This window comes from Leucoraja erinacea, chromosome 37 (assembly GCF_028641065.1).
Source record: "Leucoraja erinacea ecotype New England chromosome 37, Leri_hhj_1, whole genome shotgun sequence".
NCBI classification, from domain to species: domain Eukaryota; kingdom Metazoa; phylum Chordata; class Chondrichthyes; order Rajiformes; family Rajidae; genus Leucoraja; species Leucoraja erinaceus.
In genome coordinates, this window is record NC_073413.1 from 5,813,094 (window position 1) to 5,833,422 (window position 20,329).

The following is a 20,329-nucleotide window of genomic DNA, read 5'->3' on the forward strand; positions in this document are numbered from 1 at the left end:
GTATGCCGCATGTGAATAGCCTCCCGATATTCACTGCCAAGATCCACAAGTAATAAAGCCATTTGGGCAAGCTGCTGAAAACATATTAAAACCACAATCTAGCAGAGATCTGCAATTCTGAAGAAAGAATTGGTATAAAAGGTGGTGACACGGTGGTGCTGAAAATGGCAGAGCTGTTTCCTCACAGCTCCAGGAATCTAGTTTAATCCTGACCTCAAGTACTGACTATGTGGAACTTGTACATTCTCCGTGACCACCAGCTGCTCCAGTTTCCTCCCGCTAGTGGGACAGTAGATCTATTTGCTATTCTAAATTATCCCAAATGTGGAGTAGAGGGGTAGAATCTAGGGGTTAGTGGATGAGAATGCAGGAAGAATAAAATGGGATTAATATAAATGCGTGGTTGTTGGTTGGCATGGACTCTCCGTGCGTTTCTGTGCAGAATGACTCTGACTCCAACAGCACACCCTTCGGTGTCATGCACAGAAAGGCATTGGTGATGGGATTAATGGGATGTACTGTTTCAGGTATTCACTTCCAAAACAAATACGGCAGACTTAATGGATGTTTTTTGATAAAATATATAGCAGCTCTATTCTGTCTGCTTTATCAGAGCCATTGTTCTACATCAATGAATCAAATTCAGTTTTTATTAGATTAGATTCTGTGTTTTACTAGAGATTTGGTGATCACATTATATAATTGTGTCTCCATGGAAACTGAACCTCAGAGGCCTTGAACATTTCTTGTACAGGCTGCAAGTGAAAAGTGATCAGAAGGCAACAATTCTACTTGAAGTGCATTTAAATATTTATGAACAAGAAATTCCCAAATATCTGAAGTTAGGCACTCAATTGAGACTGCACAAATGCAGTGAGGCGTGAATTAATGGGAAAATACTGTGGTGTTTATGCCACGATGTATTTGAGTGAATAAGAGTGACTTGGTTCATTGGAATTCAATGCTGGGATCCCATTAGGTTTTATCTGCACTCTCCTGCATGATTCATGTACTGCAGGCTGGTTTCACATTTCCAGATGATATTGCTTCCACTCTTTTCAAAGGAGAATTTTTATTACCTCATTCATCTCCCTTATTACAGACACGTGTCCTCAAAGATTTCTTCCCAGCCCCAGTGTAAACAAAACTATTATAATTACCTATTTTCAGTGACTAGGTGAAATGGACTGATACAGTATTGCAACCTTTCAGCTGTCAATTAAATGGGTTGTTGGGGGAAAAAAAATAATTAAAAAACCCATTCATATATGCAACAGGTTAGCTGTAAGGGATGGAAAACATTAGGAATTAGTGTTACTCTGGGTCTCTCTTAACAGTCCCTATTGCAAGGTTCCATGAAGTCTGGAAAAAAACAATTTCCTGTTAAAATGTTTTCCATGGAATGGGATATGGGGGAGATTTGCTTCAAATAAGGTAATAAATAAAATCTGCTAAGTGATCCACTCAAGTGCCACATTGGAAAACTGTTCTCTCACCTCGAATATCCAGGTTCCACCCAAACAGGAGATGAAACGGATTATATGTAGGAAAGAATTGCAGATGTTCAAGAAGGAATTGCAGATGTTGGTTTAAATCAAAGGTAGACACAAAATGCTGGAGTAACTCAGCGGGACAGGCAGCATCTCTTGAGAGAAGGAATGGGTGACGTTTCGGGTCGAGACCCTTCTTCAGACTGATCAAACTGAACAAAGCCTTTGCACGGCATTAACCTTTAATCGGACTGAAAGAATGATAGGCTCTCCTTCAGCACTTTTAATAATTCAAAATTAAGTGCATTGTGTCAGTAATCGACACAACCCATGTTATAAACCTATCAATTATATTAATTAGCAGGGGAGATTTTTGTTCACGTTTGTGTTAAGCTCTTGCTGAAATCAGAGCACTCTGCTGGAATGCTTTATCTCCATATGATGCCTGCTCCCATCCCTAACTGCAGTCTTTGCTGTTAGTAGGATTTTCACTGCAATCCACAATCTGTGCGATTGGTTTCTTCACACATTTCTGTCATACCTGCGGTAACTTACTGCTATACACTGGTTCCTGATACACTATTCTATAATAAAACACAGGGAAGAACATTGGCGACGAGGATGGAAAAAAAAACAACCGCAAAGAGAGAGAGAGAGAGACCCTCCTTGGATAAAGCCATTCTATTATTGGAGGATGCTTTAAACTGATAAACCTTTAACACTTGGTCTTTAAATAAGAGGTCGTCACAGGCTGCACAACTACATACATTGAAAAGGTTGAACACTTGTTAAATTTACTCTCAGAGCACCTGTCACAACATTTATTTCGCCAACTTCAGCTGCTATTTATAGATCAAAAGGTGAGGGATATGATTTCAAAGGCAAATGCACACTCGACAGACTAATGTTTTTCCAATAGATTTCAGCATAATTAAAAGTAGAAATGAAAAAGAGCAGAAGAGTTAGTGAGCAATACTGTAAGCCTGAGCAACTTTTATCAAGGGTTTCCTTATAACCTGCATGCAGTATCAGAACCAGTGCAGCAAAGGTCAAGTTTACTCAATACAAAAGCAATGAAGTGAATACGATATTCCAAATGAAACTCTGATTCTTTTAGTGTGCAATGCTCAAAGGATTCAGAATATTGTACACTGCAATGATTAGCAAAGGAGCACAACTTTACAGTTGACAAAGCTTAAGCAGGGTACAAAACTGAGGGGACTGGTTTTAAGTTTAAGTAACTGGATCAAACTATGAAATTAACACCTCTCAGATATGGAAAAACACACAGCTGGAGGAAGTATTAGCATACTGATTTAAAGAATGGCTTCATCAACAGAAGGGAGACAGTGTAAAATAATATTTATACTTACATAAATATCGGCACCATAAAATCCATCCTGGTAAACCACACTGCAGAGATGCACACAGAAACACTCTTATTACTGCAATTCCAACATGCAGGGGCTAATACAGGTAAGGTTTGTCACAAGAACTGCACTGGTATAGCAAATCCTCACGAGAAATCTTCAAAAGCTTTGAAGTTAGGCATTTTCTTTCTTTCAAAATATGCATGGGATACTTTTTAAGCTACATTTTCCATTAAATCTTTACGCTGCCATTTTGGGGCTGCTATTTTGAAGTATATGATTGCACAGTCAAGAGGACTGGGCCACAGGTTACAGAACACAACCTGGTACTACCAAAACTCTACAGCTAAGTGAGTTACCTAATTGGCATTGAACAGCACGTGAATAAGAAGGATTTGAAACTTACAGGAAGATTCAACTAATTTAGCTTCTGATTTTCTTGATGGTTTCTTTCCATTCTTATTTGTAGGTCACACAGGAATTGGTTGTAGTGTTTAGCAGAGTTCCACAAATATAATCAAAAAGCTAATGCAATCTTGGGCTTTATTTCAAGCCTGGAATATCCAATGAGGAAGCAATGCTTTGATTATGTGGAACAAAGGTCAGTTTTCATACGGCGTACTATGTTCAACTTTTGGCATTCCATCTCAGAAAAGATATATTGGAAAGGCTGCAGTTCAGGTTTACCAGAATGATACTGAGTTTATGAGTTAAACAGCATAACCTGGATTATATTCCCATGAGTACACATGGGGTGATTAAATAAATGATCAAAATGATAAGGATCCAATCGTTATTTAAAAATGTGCGCTTGGTCATATAAAAGCAAAATCTGGAAGCAGACTGTGCATAGAAAGTGCAATGAAAACATAAAAGTAATTTCACTGTAGAAGTTGTGGATGGATATTGGGTCAAAGGGAATGAAAAAGTTTTTGATAAATTTGTTAACATGAAAAATGTGTTAAGAATACTGAAGGATATGGAATTAAGGCAAATAGGTCAGAGTCAAAGTTAAAATCTGGTGTTGAACAGCAGAAAAAGCCTGAGAGGCTGCAAGTCTATTATTGTTCCTATATAAACATAGGGACCAGGATACCTTACCTCTACTTCAATGGAGGCTTATTCTAACAAGTGGTGAATAAGCCCACATATTTATGGCAGAATAAGGCTGGCGTTGTGGGACTGAATGGTATTTGACTGAGGAGATGCACACTGCTCTACATTAAAATTCCTAGCTCCAGCCGTATCCTGCTTAATGATGGACTCAACATTTCAGAAATGCATATTAGTTTCAGTAAATTAATTACAATTTCAGAACAATTGTGAATGCAATTTGAGTTAGGAGTTCTTAAGAGTCACTTATGGTGAGGGTTTTTGTATAGGGTAATATACAATGCACATTATTTGGAAACGAGCACTTCATTGATTTAAGAGTCTCTAGCCCAACATTCAGCACCTCGCAATTTTTAAAAATCCAATATTCCCGAGCTCCTCTTTTACTTGAGACAAACCTTCCTTCTCAGCCATCAGTGACAATGTTAGCCAACATAAATTATCCACATGCCTTAAGCAGTCTTAAAAATCTACATTGGTTAAAACATGCTTGTGTTAAAGATTATTTTCAGAACAGTGTGGTTGAAGATATTTGGTAAACACAAAAATTAGAAACATTCTTCTGCAGTAGATCAAGGATCTTTGCTGCCAACTTCTAAAACAACTATTCTCTCTCTCCATCTGCCCTTTTCTCCATTTCTTGACAATTTCTGATAGGGAGGCAGATCACCTGCTCGAAGTAATTTGAAGTAATGGGTTACACACTGTTTTACAATGCAACAACCATTTATTCCACTCAGCATGCTCGAGTCTTTGAACCCATGCAGGGCAAGAGACATACTATGTGGTGATATCTAGGGTAAACTAATGGTTCTCACAACAGAAGTCCTCAGAATGGAAACTATTGACCACAGCACAAAATATTGGAGAACCAGTGGTATAACAGGCTTCGTAAACAGAGAAGATAGGGATAAAATTCCAAGCACTTGAACTTGTGCTGTGGCAGAAGATCCCCCGTGTGTGGCACACAGTGGAAAGAGGGCAATAAGCAACTGACGTCAGCTCAATCAGCTTTCTTGTACAAGGTCTCAAATAAAGTTTCATTGATAAGCTCAACATTTGGCATAGTTAATTTGCCAAGTAATGACTTGTATAGTAACGGTGTGGTAGCAGTTGCATATTTGTGGGAGGGAACAACATCTTTTTCATTTTATAAAAGTACATAAATGTACTTGGCTCAATTCAGCCAAAAAAATGAAATGTAGGACGAAGGTTGGCAAAGAGAACCTGAAAACAGTAACAAAAAATATTCACATAAGTTTCCTTTTTGCATAAGAGGTGAAATTGGAGTTGCAATCTGCCTTTATTCAGTTAAGAATACCAAACTATTATACTGGACTCGATGATAACCATTTTTATACCTTGTTTAATTTATATTTAATTAATACCTTTTATACATTGTTTAATTATACAATATATCCACTTAATTACGAGCAAATGACGTACCAATGTATGACAAGCAACCATAATAGTTTGATCTATAAAGTTAGCTGAAGACGTAGCATGTAGCATAACCTAATTAAATTGTTCCCTACTCGATCGACTGTCAGGTACAGAAAGAACATTTTGTGTAGCAGGCAAATAAGACAGGCATGTGGTACAGTGGAATGATCTCCAAACCATGAATTTTGTACAGCATCCAAGATGTTCCATATAAAAACCCCAAATTTAGAGCAAAACAATGAGCAGATTTTTTCACTTTCCACTGTGAGCAGGAATGAGCGGAAAGGGGTCAATTAGAGGTCATGCTATGTCCTGGCTAGAGCAATACAGTATGATGTGACATTAAGTACAATATGAGGAATGCAAAGAAAACGGGAGAATATAGTGAAAGTTATTTACATGCAAAGATTTCTAATTCAATTCCAAATACATCTGCTTACCCTCCGTAGGTTGGGATGGCAGTGGGAGGTGCTGCTGCACGGAATGCGCTGTAGACTGCGCGGCCTCGTCCTCTCAGGGCTCCTCTCAGTGCAGCTGCAGTAGTGGCTGCTTGATATGGGAATCCGGGAACTGAAGATGTGCAGAATGAAGGGGAGAGACATAGATCACTGTCACAAACATTTGTTCAAAATAACAAACAAAACAAGCTGAGCATCATCAACTGTGGCTTTCATATATCAATCAAAAATCATGAAACAATTAAAACTGTGTAAAAGCAATCATAGCAGAAGATGGAAGGCAGCAATTTGGCTCTTCAAGTCTGCTTTGCCATTCAATACAATGGAGGTGGATCTCCTATGTCTTTTGTTTTGAGATCTCTCTCTCTCTCTGGCTATTAAAGAGTAAGAATGAAAAGAAGCAAGTGTAATGTCACTTTCAATATCAAAGGGTGTTTCTACCCACCCCCCTCCCCACTTCCCTGTCCACCCCTCAGAGGCATTCAATGAAAAAAAGCTGCCAGCATGTGCAATAATTACAGACTCACAACAAACATCAAAAATAACCTTGAGGAGCTTATGAATCAGACAATATAAACAGGCTATGTCCTAATACAGATCCCCAGTGGAAAGTTTGCTAGTCTTAACGAGCTGAGGAGAGATTGCTCATAATTTACTCATGGATATTTTTCTCTGGCTCTTAGCTTCTAAAAGTGATTAACTAGCCAGTTTGAAACAAGGGGAGAGATTGGATATAGGTTGAGATGGGGACATGTAGATATGACCCCATGGCTGAGTGGAATAGACTAGCTGGTTCCCTTTTGAATGTTTAGAATATTGGTTCAATTTGCCATGCTATGGTAATATTGTGATAATGTGGTAGGAATCTATTAAACAAATGTACAAATAGCTTGACTCTACACATCATCCACGCCATAGCACAATTATACACAAAATTAAAGCACATTATCAAGCCTCTCCAAAACAAAATAATCTGGCCAGGTTTGGAGGTATACGAGCCAAACACAAGCAGGTGGCACTAATGTACCTGGGACATGTTGGCCAGTGCGGGCAAGTTGGACCAAAGGGCCCGTTTCCAAACTGTATGACTCTTTGACTATTACCAAGTGATGTTCAAACCCTAACCATTAAATTCATCTTGGTGGAGCCTGTAATGAATTGAGGGGTGTGGGGATGAACATTCAGTGTAGAATTGGAAGGAATGGAAGAGTTCACAAGACATGCCAAATTGGATAAGCCAAACTAGAAAGGAAATAGGCAACGTTTCGGGCCGAAACCCTTCTGTGTTTCATTAAGAGATATATGGAGACACATTAGGACCTCAGAAGCCAGCAACTTTCTTTGTAAATGGCACTTAAATATGGTGACTGTGCATTTGTGGGTTGTGCAAAATAATTTCACTGTGCTATGCATACATAACAATAAAGAAACCACTGAACCATTCATTTGCTATATTACAAGATAAATTATTTGAATAGAAGATTTTAAAATTGGTCTTACCATTGTGTGTTGGACTGAGTGCTGTGGACGCAACAGGATGTAGGTGAAAGGGTAAAGATGATAGTGATGCTGGACCTAATGTAAAAAAATGTCAAAAACAGCATTAACATTTATTTTCTTTGGCAGCAAAAATGCATTAAATATAATATGCATATTTCATGATGATATTTTGTATGTTAAATCAATGCTCTTATCCAAGAATTCACTGTTTTATGTATCCTTCCATAGACAAAAATAGACCATTCAATAATTCAGATCATCGATTTCCTAATTCTACCAGAATTTTATTATTTTATTTTTTATTCTTCACATCCGAAATGTGATCACTTTACTTCCTCCATTTAAAAGATTCCCAGTATATATAAAAATATTTCCTTTTGTGGCAGAGGGCGACAATTTCTACAGGCGCAAAAATTAAGATAATTTTCTTGGAGCGAAATAGAGTCATCGAGTCAAAGGAAAAAAAATAAAACGATAGACACAAAAAGCTGGAGAAACTCAGACAGTATCTCTGGAGAAAACAAAAAACGTTCTTTTGATATCAGCAGCAAACACAAATTTTCCTAGATCAATCCTATTTAGGTTGAAGGGCTACCAGACACTCAGTTACAAATTCCAGTATGAGAGTAATTCATGCAGACCAGCAGATCCCAGATCGGTTCAGTGTGCTGATCTCCGCATCTCAACCTAGGGGACAGACTGCCACAGATCCACTTCCAAAAAATGTAAACGACATTATTACATAACATCATTAATTAATAATTAATTAATATTAATATTATTATTAAACCAACTTCTCAAAATGAGAAACAATATAATTTATTTCTCAGTTCCAAATTGTTTCACATTTCAAATTCAGAAAATGTTTCAGATTGATTGACTGGAATAATTTGATTGACAAATACAGAAACTGTAAAATAGAAATGTTGTAAGGAAATATGGAACTGTGGTTGAGATTGTTTATCTTTAAACTGTTACAATATGTGAATGAAAGCTAATGAAACACTTTACCTGCGTAAAATTCAGGACTGTAGACAGCACCAACCACAGGACTCAGTTTCCAGCCTGAAAATCAAATGCAAATACTATTAAATGGTGGCAACATCAAGCCTTGGTTTGAACAACATTGTATCCAAAAAATGGTCACAGGAAACAAATGAGAATACCAAGATTCTGACAGACGCAAAAGGACCAGAGACATCAGGGTCCTCCCTCATCCTTCAAATTAAGATGGGTCCTGGCCCAAAATGTTGCCTATTCATTCCCTCAGAAATGCTGCCTGACCCGCTGAATTACTTCAGTAGTTTGTGTTTTGCTCAAGAGTCTGACAGATGTTGGTCTTTCAAGCTACACCATTGCAACAGATTAATCTATTTTACATTTGTTTCCTAATAGGTCAGCAACTTTATTCAAACGAATGAAAAATGTTATGCACAATATTTGTGGTACACACGTGCTCTTAGCTCTTGTTGGGTTAAATGAACCAGAGACAACCAATCCCGAAGCTGTGAGTGAACACAGTGGCAAATACAGGAGCTGCCTACGAACTTTTCTCATCATGGTTCACACAAGCTGATCATTTGCTAAATGCATTTCGAGATGCATTTCGAAACGAGATGCTAAATGCATTTCGTTGTCTCTGTACTGTACATTGACAATGACAATTAAAATTGAATCTGAATCTGAATCTTAAATTGAATCTGAATCTGCTTGGTCACTTTCTGGTGTGCAGCTGATGCTACCTTTAAAGCCATCGGAAACACAGGTACAACAGAGTGTGCTTGAGACTTATGCAATCAATAGCAAGTTCACCAATGCTGTGTTAGAGCTTAGGTCAGAAAGTAGCATGGGGTCAAGGAAAGAATGTTCACGTCGCGGCCCTGTTTCCACCACTACGCACAAGATGCCATTGTATGCAGATGCCGAGAAGTGTGTTCAGCTTTGGCGGAACAATTTCTAATCTTGTGATGTGGACTCGATAAGAAGAAAGTAGCACGTAAACCATGTTTCACTACCGTATGGCAATATGTTAAGAATATAGACATTATACACAAGACAACCTTTTGAGTCAGGATCCTTCTTCAGCCTGATTATAGATCAAGTTTTTATTCTTAAGTGCAAGTTTGTTATTCTTTCATCAGATTCACCGATCAGCCAATTAATTAATTATTACACTTTTCACGTGGGCATGAATGCAATGCGAGTCAAGAATGCAGAAAAACAGGTGTCAGGCAGACGTATCCTTGATTCACTCCATTTTTAATCTCAAAACAATTAGAAATAAACTCATCATCAAACTGCAGTGTTAGGGTTGTTGTCTTGAAAGGAATGAATGAGACCGAGAAGTTTTAGGGGGCAGCCAGCTTTTTGTGTCTGAGAGTTTTCTCCTGTACAAGGTGTAAAATGCGTTGTTGAGATCCACAAAAGCAAAATACAATGGTGTTTGTAGTTCCTTGCACTGAGAGGTGATGTAAATAGACAACCATATCTACTGGATATAGATCTCCCTAAAATTGCAGTGAACCAATTGTGCAACCTCTTTAACTCAAATTAACTAGGAAACAGACCAATTGTCTGCCTTCCTTATTGCTTGCATGTAGGTATCTGTATTCTGCAATTCACATACAAGGACACTTGCATCTCTCACCATTCAAAATTTGTTCCATCTTTCCATTCTTACCACAAGGTGAATCAACACATATTTTTCCGTCTGCCACCTATTTCTCCATTATCCCTCCAAAGACCAAACTCCACACTACATTTTTGAACTAAAGAGGACAATTTGACAGCTATCTTATTTCACAGGCACAAGACACTGTTACCTAGTTTTGTATCATTAGCAAACTTCCATGTTTTACATTTGTTCCCGCCATCCAAATCATTGATATAGATTGTGAACTGCTGGAGCCCCAGCAATAGTCACTGCAGTCACTCCCATCACTTGTCTTGATTTTCCTATCATGAATCTAATTCTATTGTGAGCATTTTTCTTCAAACAAATATTGTTATGACTTCTTAGCAATAGATTCTAGCATTTCCTCCATTCTGATATCAGCTAACTTGTTCTATGGTCCTCTTTTTATTCTTCTTTCTTTCTGAAGGAGCTTGATTACATTTGCAACTTCCAAACCATGGAAACCATTTTGAAACATCTGGAATTTTGGAAGATGATTTTGGTTATCTTGGTTAAATTAATTCATTATCTCCATAGCCACTTCAAGAATGCAAATCACCTCATAATGGAGATTTATCACCTCTCCATCCCATTAATTTCTCTTATGCTAATTATTTTTACTGAGCTAATTTGAGTTCTTCATTAACACCATACTGCTAGGTCATCACAATTTGTGTGTGGTCTGTGGGGGGGGGGGGGGGTGTTCTATAACTTTCATGAAGGCAGGTGCTCTCAAGGTGCTCCGGTTTCCTCTCGCACTCCAAAGACGCGAAGGTTTGTCAGTCAGTTAATTGGCTTTGATAAAATTGTAAAATAGTGTGCAGGATAGTGTTACTCTGTGGGCCGAAGGGCCCGTTTCTGCGCTGTATCTCTAACATATATTAAAGTAAACTTGTAGTTGTTGACTCTCTCTACCACCTGCCTGTCGATGAAAAAAGGTTTGTGGATCCTTGGACTTCCGTTTCTAAACTCAACAATCAGTTCCTCGGTCTGAATGACATTGAGATCAGACAACCGATTTTCCTCCTCAACTGACTCATCATTACCCGTAATTCATCCAACAATGGCGGGTGTCATTGGCGAATTTAACGATAGAGTTACAACTATAGGGGACTAAGCAAATAGCCTTGAGGTGCCCCTCTGCTGATATTTATTACGGAGGAAATGTTGATGCCTTTTGTCTAATACTATCTAATATTCCCCCATCGATTCCACCTTTTGTTTGCTGCCAGTCTCTTCTGATGCTTTGTCATGATCAAGTTCATTTTCTCGAACTTCCTATAATCAGACTAGTTTTTGTTTGTGTTAATACTAGCTTCTATCGCATGCTCTCTATTTCACTCTGGAGGTAGACAGTTAACTTTGGTTGTGGCAGATAACTAGAATCTATTCTAAAGGATAATATAAAGCTTCACTTGGACAGGCGTACATTAATAATGGATGTTAACAAATTATTAATAAATTCATACTCAATGTTTGAGGAACAATTGGATTTTTTTGTCATAACAAAAGGGTTGATGAAGGTTTGATGTGGTCCATATGGATTTGAGCAAGTCCTACATTACAGGCAGGTGAGAATACTAAGAATCTGGGGGATTGAAGAGAAGATGGAAATTTGGATTCTAAATTGGCTCATTGGCATGTCAGAGTATGCTTGATGGGTGGTTTTGTTTCTGGAAGCAAATCCAGTGGCTTCCACAGGGTTTAGTACTCAAATCTTGAATTGTGTAATACATATGATTTAGACGTAATTATAGGAGCACGATTAATAGTTTGAGGATGATAATCAAATTAATTGCATGGTTGAACGAGGAAAGCTTGAATATGTTGATAGTTTGGCTAGCTGGGCAGAAAAAGTGCAAAGTTAATTTCAAAAAAGTGTGAGGTAATGTGTTGGGGACAAGAAAGCAAGAGAATGCACAATATACGAGGGCACAGAGTGGTGGCGTGAAAGAACAGAGCAACCATAGAGTATATAGATCCTTATAATAAGCAAAACCAATCAATAGGACGATTGAAAAGGCATTTTGATACTTTCCTTCATTAGCCAAACACAAAATAAAAAGAGCACAGATTTCATGATGGCTCACTTCTGGTCATCATATTGCAGAATAGATGTGATTGCAATGGAGGGGGTGCGGGGATTTACAAGGATGTGGCCGGGATTGGAATAACTCAGCCGAGAAGAAAGGTTGGATGAGCTGCGGTTGTTCTCTTGGAAGCTGAGGGAATTGAGGTTTATTAAAAAAAGAGGGGAAATAAATGAGGCCTCTTCCCTAAGCAAGGGGTCAAATATCAGAGGCATAGAGTTCCTTTAAAAAAGTACTAAAAGGAAGACGAGGAAAAGGTCGCCTCCCCCCCCCCCCCCCACCCCCACAAGAGTGTACTTAGATTTCTATATGTCTGCCCCCGATTCAACTCTTATATTAAAATTAACTACAGGATGATGTCCGATATCTACTGCAGTAGAAGATCCACATGCACGGTGCCTAATGCTCTGCATCCACAAGTCTCAATTGCCAGGTTGTTGCTCAAACAGTAACATAACCCTTTTTGGTATTTTCCCCAATGTAAAGCAAGGTCCACCGGTTCTATACAACTTGGTTATTTGAATATTTCTGGTCTAACCTGAAAATGTACTAGTATAATCAATGCCATGATAAGATAAAATTTAACAACCCCTTTTTTCAATTCAAGCTATTCTTATTTTTCCTCAGTTCCCTTCACCCGTGGGATCATCTTTGCACTCTGTCACATGCAACTGCTTTTTTAACATAGTAACTAGAATTCAGCTAGGTGTCAAACCAGGGTATCACCACAACACAGCAAAACCGTCATGTAGCTTTGGTTTTCCAAATATTGATGTGTTAAATTGCTGCATCTCAAATGACAATCGGAAGCTATGCTCAGAATAATTTACATTCAAGGCGAACATTCAGATGTCTAATCGTCATGAGTTTTATTTTTACACTGTCCACTGTCTCTATGGCTTCCCTCTTTTCTCCTAACCTGCTGGATGAAAGAATGTTCCTTCCCTAGCCCAGGCTTAGAATTTATATTTTTCTTTAGTTTCCCTCTAACCTCCTTACCTTCTGCTCCCTTCTATTAACCCGCTGATCATTCAGTATTCCTTTCAAGTTCCCGTGTTCATTGGGTTTTTTTTGTCTCCGACATGTCTGCACCCAAGATGAGGTTTTCAATTCAAAATGCATCATCTCCGATGTCCTCTTTCTATGGAAAACAGGATTTCCCCCCTTCTGTCATGGATGGATCCCTCACTCATGTCTCCTCTGTGTTCCGTAGCTCTGCTCTCGCTCCCCCTCCCCTCAGAAGCAACAAAAATACTGTTACCTGGTCCTTATCTTTCACCCCACCAGCCTCCGCATCCAACACATCATCCACCGACATTTCCAGCACGTCCAATGTGATCCCACCACCCATCAGATCTTCCCATCTCCACCCTTTCTGCCTTCTGCAGAGGCTGCTCTCTCCCGAACTCCTTGGTTCATTCATCCTTCCCATCCAAACCACCCCCACTCTGAGTAATTTCCCCTACAACCGCAGGAGATACAACACCTGTCCCTATACCTCCTCCTTTGCATCCATTCAGGGACTCTGACAGCCCTTCCAGTGACAGTGGTTCACGTGTACCTCCTCCAACCTCATCTACTGCATCTTATGCTCACGATAAGGCCCCCTGTACATCAGCGAGACCAAGCGTAGACTTGGCAACCATTTCGCCGAACACCTTACGCTTGGTCTGCCAAGGCTGGCAGGAACTACCGATTGCTACCCATTATAACTCCCTTCCCATACCGACCTTGGTCTCCTCCATTGCCAGAATGAGGCCACATGCAAACTGGAGGAACAGCACTTCATATTCCAGTTGGGTAGCTTACAACCCATCGGTACGAACAACAAATTCTCCAATTTTGGGTACCGTCTATAAAACAACCCCATCCTCTTTCTCCCCTATAACCCCCTCTTTCTTTTGCCTCCCCCCTCTCCTGAGCTCTGGCTGACCTTGCACCTATCTCTCCCCTCCCCACCAACATTCCTAGACAATTCACAACCTGGTGCGTGTTCATCTCTAGTACTTGTCCAACCATCAAACAACCCCCCCCCCCCCCCCCCCCCCAATGCCTGTATTCACCTATGACCTACCATGCTTTGTCCAGCACCTCCCCATTTCCTATGACTTGCCATCCCTTCCCCCTGCGATCAGTCTAAAGAAGGATCCTGACCCAAAACTGCACCCAACCATGTTGTCCAGGGATGCTGTCCAGCATCCCTGGACAAGCATCTGATTCACTCCAGCATTTTGTGTCTTTCATCTATTTCACCCGTCTATCAAAACACCCATTGATTCCTTGGTCTTTGCAAACTCCTACTCCAATCTCACTTCGCTATCCAAAATACCTGAATGTATTACAGCCAACCTGCAACACTGTCTAAACTGAGAAAGATGATGGTAGGTGACAGGTGGAAGCAGATACGGGAGTAATGTTGAGCAGATGGAAGCAGGCACTGGAGGGAAAAGAAAGGTGAACCAAGGGAGAAGAAAAACAAATAAACAGATATGCCAGTGATTGATTCATGGAACCGGGTGTTGGAGGGTGATGCCAAGCTAATGGTTGGGGTAGGGGGTAAAGAATAAGATGAAAGAGACCCTGAATGTAATGGTGGGAGTGGGTTATACAAAATTAGAAAATTATTTCTTCACTGTCACATTACTTGTTAAATGTCTTGAAATGGATGAACAGAAATGGATGAAGCATTGAGAATCATTTTCAGATCTCTCTGCAAACTCCCAGCCAACAACTCCACTTCTCTCCTGCATATATCTGGAACTAAACAACATTTTTGCTTCCATTTTGATCTCAAATATGATATGAGATAACTATAAATCAGTGCCATCAAATAGATAGTTTGGGCAGCTTGAAATACTGCACGGTTCTAGCTGTCCTTTAGCTTATTTGCCACTGAAAACCTCATTCATCTCTTTGCTACCTTCCTGATCAACCCTGCCTTCTATTGATTTATACAGGCTCCCAATTAAGCAAAGACTTGATTTTAAAATTCACAACGTTTCTAATTCCTCCAAATCTCAAATCTTCATCCATCTAAAACACCTTCCAAGATACTTTCACTCTTTCAAAAGTTGCTTCATTTTTGGCATTCATGCAGGTTCATTTTTGGCATTCATGCAACTTCTGGAATTCCTCCATAAACCCTTTCATCTTTTTTTCTTCCTTTAAAAACCTCTTGGACCGCACTTTCGGTCATCTCCCCTAACATCTGCAATGTGACTCAGCGTCATCTTTACCTGATAATGTTCCCGTTATGTGCCTTCAGGTATTCTGCTACTTAAAAGTGCAATATATTTTTTCCTCGCTAAAAACACTGCATTCAATAATTCAGTAACAAAACTAAGCTTTTGTAGCACAGTTTCAGAAACATTTGGCCAGAAGGCAAACATGATTATAGAGAAAAGGTTCTCGGAGATGTAGCAGCTTCTCAACACTTTGCCTAAATGGCATTTCTTCACAGTTGACCTTCAAATGAAATAACATTAATTTCACTGTAGGCTTATTACAAACAGACCCAATCTTGGAAGCTGCAGCCTCCATCAGACCATAACAGTCCATGAGAAAAGGTCAATCAATCAATGCCTGTACTTTTTGTACTGGAAATCTCTCCGTTCAGTACCCAACTCGCTTTAATATTTTGGTCAAGTCAAGAAGAGAGTTTACTGTCATGTGTCCCAGATAGGACAATGAAATACTTGCTTGCTGCAGCACAACAGAATATTATAAGCATAAATATAGAACAGTTCAGTGCGTCTATATAGCATAGACTATATAGCATAGATATATATATATATAAAAATAAACAGATAAAGTGCAAAGGCTGTTATAGTTCAGAGTTTGTTTGATGGCGAGTTTAATAGCCTGATGGCTGTGGGGAAGAAGCTGTTCCTGAACCTGGATGTACCAGATTTCAGGCTCCTGTACCTTCTACCTGATGGCAGCAGAGAGATGAGTGTGTGGCCAGGATGGTGTGGGTTCCTGATGATGTTGGCAGCCTTTTTGAGGCAGCAACTGCGATAGATCCCTTCGATGGTGGGGAGGTGAGAGCCTCCTGGCAGTCAATTCTAAATATCCACCCTAGTTAATTCACAGATATGCGCAAGCACCACTGGGAGAGATTATGAACAGGGCCCTTCACCAATTTTCTAATTCCTAGGCTACAGTTCCAGGGGCTATATATTTCCATTGGTTCATCACTTTTCGACAAATAACTGTATTTACTCGTTAATGCGGGTTGGCCTAATCTGTGGGATGCTGTATATACAAAAGAGGCAATACAAGCATTAAGGTCAAACTTCAAGGAGTTTCTCAATCAAGCTTAATTGTTCAAGCACCTATAAAAAAAATTGCGTTTGAAAAATGATAGCATTTATGCAGAACTGGTTTGCTTCCACTAAAGTTTGAAACAATATGTCACAACATGTACAAAAAATGTTGCTAAATTTGTATACGCTTAATCCTTGAAATACCTACCATTTGCATAAGGGCTCACCATCTTCTTATTAGTCATCACACGAGCTGTGGCATTGTTTACCTGAGGTTCACAGATCGACACAGAACCAGCACGTTAAACAAGGAAAAGGTAATTGAGTTTAAAATACAGAACATGCAAAGACTAGCACAATCAAGAACGATTTACTCTTAATTATTATGGTCATAGCATTATCTGAATTAGAAATAAAATTTACAATTTACTTTTTAACTCAATATACATATTAGCATTTATTAATAAAATTCAAAATGTTTTTAAATATTTTCAACAAGGACACTCAAATGTAAACCATTATTTCTCAGGCAAGCTCTTTTCATATTTTGTCCACATTGAAAACCGAAATGACATGAGCTTACACCGAAATAACAAATCAAACCCTGAACAATTTGTTTGCTTGGAGTTTCTTTGGGGAAGAGGACATATTAACTGCAATATATGGATTTGCTTGCTTGTGATGCATTTATGAGGCCAAATAAATGGTTGTAAATAAGAGGTCATTTATTCTGTTAGATTTGTAAAAACGTATTCTCTTGGCTTCAGTTCAGATGACCATCAAGGAGGGTATGCTCTTTTCAGGAGATGAGTACAAGGCTGGACAGAAATTATTGCAAGTCATTTCAACTGCTCAATAGAAAGGGTGGACACAAAACAATAATGTTTGAAAATGTTATAAAACATTGAGGATAATGAAATATCAGGAAAATATAGACATTTCGGAGAAAGTAACAAATGTACAGCAATTGATTTTTTTTTAGCATAAGGGAGACAATATACTATCTTTAATATAATTCAAAAGCAGTGTGTTTGCGACGGGGAGGGGTGGTGTATTGGACCTTGTGACCTTCAGGATGTACATCTTTCAAGATGACAGGAAAAGTTAAGAATTAAAAATAGCCTTTGCAAAACTTGACTGGCAGATATTAAAGAGGAAACTGAGGACAAAAAAAAGTTCTTCTAAATCAGTTTTTGTAAATCATTGGTTGGAGCTCAAGGGGAGAATTGTGTTCAAGTCTGGGCCACCATATTTTAAACTGGATGCCCAGACGTCCCTTGTAGAAAGGACAGAGGAGATTGACGAGAACAGTACTGGGTTGGGGAATGAGATGAGGCACCTAAAGCACATGAAGAATGCAGAAGTTGAGACAAAACTCACAAAGGATATGAATAGAGGAGAGTTAATAGTGGTGTTGAAATGATGAAAATGTTGGAAAAAAGTCTAGCAGGAAGCACAGGATGCATTTTGAAATATTTTTTTGAAAAAAGAGATGGGAATTTTTGTTTTGACATATGTTGTGACCTGGGATGCAATGCATAATAGGGTGCATGGGTTTAGTAACTTTTAAAATGGATTTCAATGTATATTTGGAAAGGAAAAAAACTTGAAGAGACCTAACAGGGTTGAACTATTAGATGTTTATCACAGTGCTAGGCAAGTGCGATAGACCAAATGGACCCACTCCTGTAAGGTTCAATGAGGTCCACTTCTCCAAGCTTCAGTTTAACCAAAAGGGATTTGCGTGTATTTTTGACGAGCCTCTGAGGAACTCATTTTATTTAAGCCCCAAGAAATTTACCTCTCAATATTCACTACAGTACAGGTGCTGATTCCTTCAAGCCTTCTTGCAACACATGTGTACAATGCCTTCAAAGTGACACAAAGACAGCAATCAGACCACATAAAATCCTTCATTGCTGATGATCTTTTGATTCTCACTGATGAGTTCAATGCATTAGCTACCAGTACCTCCATGAAAGAGTAACAAGTTAAACAAGGTATTCATTGTAAGGTGAATTTATTCTGGTGGGTTCCAGATCTGTAGCTAACCTGACTCTATCTGTATTTGATCATTTTCATTTATGCAAAGGAACTGAATATTTATTGATTGCAAATGAGTCTCCGGAACATTACAAGTGTTCTGTTTAGCTATGAAATTAGACCAAAAAAACATTTTAAAAGTCTGTCTTTCAATAAACTAGCAAGCAAGAAAGTGGGAAACTAACATTTATCAATGTAAAAATGTTTCAAATTTCCTAGGTCCAGTTATATGGAGGTCATACAAAACTGCATGATAGAACAGGAATCTATTTAGCCCTCTGTGTCCATGCAAGCTGAAAAGGAGTACCCTTGCCACAATTGATCTGCAGCCAAGTGCTAGAAGAACATATCCAAATACTTTTAAACGGTGCTGAAAGTCTGTCACCCTTATCACCCAGATCTGTCACCCTGTTTCTCCCTTATAGACTACGTATAGACTAGATGCTATTTTCAGATCAACCAACCAGTGTAAATTCTTGTACCAGTTTATAACTTTTCTACTAAGGGAAAATGTCCCTCTTACACGGGCTCCTCAATGTTATACACCTCAAGTCAAGTCTCCACTCAAAGACAAATATCTAGTCTATATAACTAATATTTTCCAGTCCTGGCAACATCCTTAGAAATCTTCCCAGTACTCTCCACATTGCAACTACATCGTTTTTGCTTACAGTACACAAGCTGTGGGCTAACTCATGTATTATAGTTTAACTTGAAATGTCAGCCCAAACTTTTTCTCTTTAATTTAACATTGAATAGGATTCCAGCAGTCAATATATAGCTACTTTTAGTCTGTCTGGATTAATAAAACAAATCATCCTCCATGCATTTTATACCACATCAATCTGTACAGCTATCTTTAAGGATCGGTGTACATACGTCCCAAGATTCCCCTGTTCTTTCACACTTCTCAGTCTTTCTTCACCGCCTCGCCTTGGTGCATCTTCTGCACCTCACTGTGTAAAATTCGGTTTGCAACTTTCCTGACCAACCTGGCCATCTGTAACTTCTAGGAGTTTAATTTTTCATCTATCCAAATGGGCAAGTTTTGGAACATCTGCAGACTTTTGTCATGCGCCCTACAATTATGTCTAACTCCAAAAAGTAAGAGATTGTCTACTGAGCCATATACAACACCAGTAGAAACAGTTTGTCCTATCCCAAAGACAATACTCCTTTGCTTCTTGCCACTGGGTGGGTCTATGGATCAACTTTGCTACTCCCTCTGGCAACCCACAGGCTTTTACCTTTTTAACCTGCCTATAATGCGGGAGCTTTTCAAAAAGACGCTTAAAAAAAACAAGATGGACTATATAAAATAAATTACTCTCATTTGACCTAATTGTTAGTCAACATTAACAAATGCATGTATTATTTGCTTGCTTAATTTACATCTTTCAAATTGAAGTTTCATTTTCTTGCTCAGAATTTATTGTATTAATTATTCTGTTTTTTTTCCTCCTACTTTTAAAACAATAGTATAATTTTAGCAACGATCCAATCCTTTGGCATCACACTGGCAGCTAGAGAGGATTGGAATATGATGTTCAGAACCGTTACATTTTCCTCCATATTTAAAAAAAAAACGCTTAGGATAAATTTCATCTGGGTCTGGTGATATATCCCCTCACTTCCTGTCCTAGCAGCTTTATATGTAATTTTGCATAACTCTCTTCCTGATCCACCACATTGGCATCATCTCCCTTTTTTATGAAGATAGCTCCAAAGGACAATCTTTGACTCACATTAATTTCTACCGTACATAACTTAATCTTTAAGTGACCCTACTCTTTCCTTAATTATGTTCTAACTCTATACATTTATAAAATATCTTGGGGTTTCTTTGGTTTTATTTTCCGTTATTTTTTCATACCCTATCTTGG

General features: G+C 38.7%; 1 protein-coding gene across 3 annotated transcripts in view; it reads right to left on the bottom strand.

Annotated features, from left to right (window-relative positions):
* The window catches only part of LOC129713831 (RNA binding protein fox-1 homolog 2-like), a 193,854-nt gene that overhangs the window by 15,310 nt on the left and 158,215 nt on the right, over positions 1-20,329 (bottom strand). For 2 of the 3 annotated variants that reach the window (XM_055663158.1, XM_055663157.1), the window contains exons 7-12: positions 16,612-16,672; positions 8,386-8,439; positions 7,375-7,449; positions 5,857-5,986; positions 2,864-2,903; positions 2,032-2,074 (exon numbers count right to left, since the gene is read on the bottom strand). In XM_055663158.1, coding sequence (XP_055519133.1) covers positions 2,048-2,074; positions 2,864-2,903; positions 5,857-5,986; positions 7,375-7,449; positions 8,386-8,439; positions 16,612-16,672 — 387 coding nt within the window. In that variant the 3' untranslated portion in view covers positions 2,032-2,047. The remainder of the gene's footprint in view (positions 1-2,031; positions 2,075-2,863; positions 2,904-5,856; positions 5,987-7,374; positions 7,450-8,385; positions 8,440-16,611; positions 16,673-20,329) is intronic. The other variant, XM_055663159.1, reaches the window with a different exon arrangement.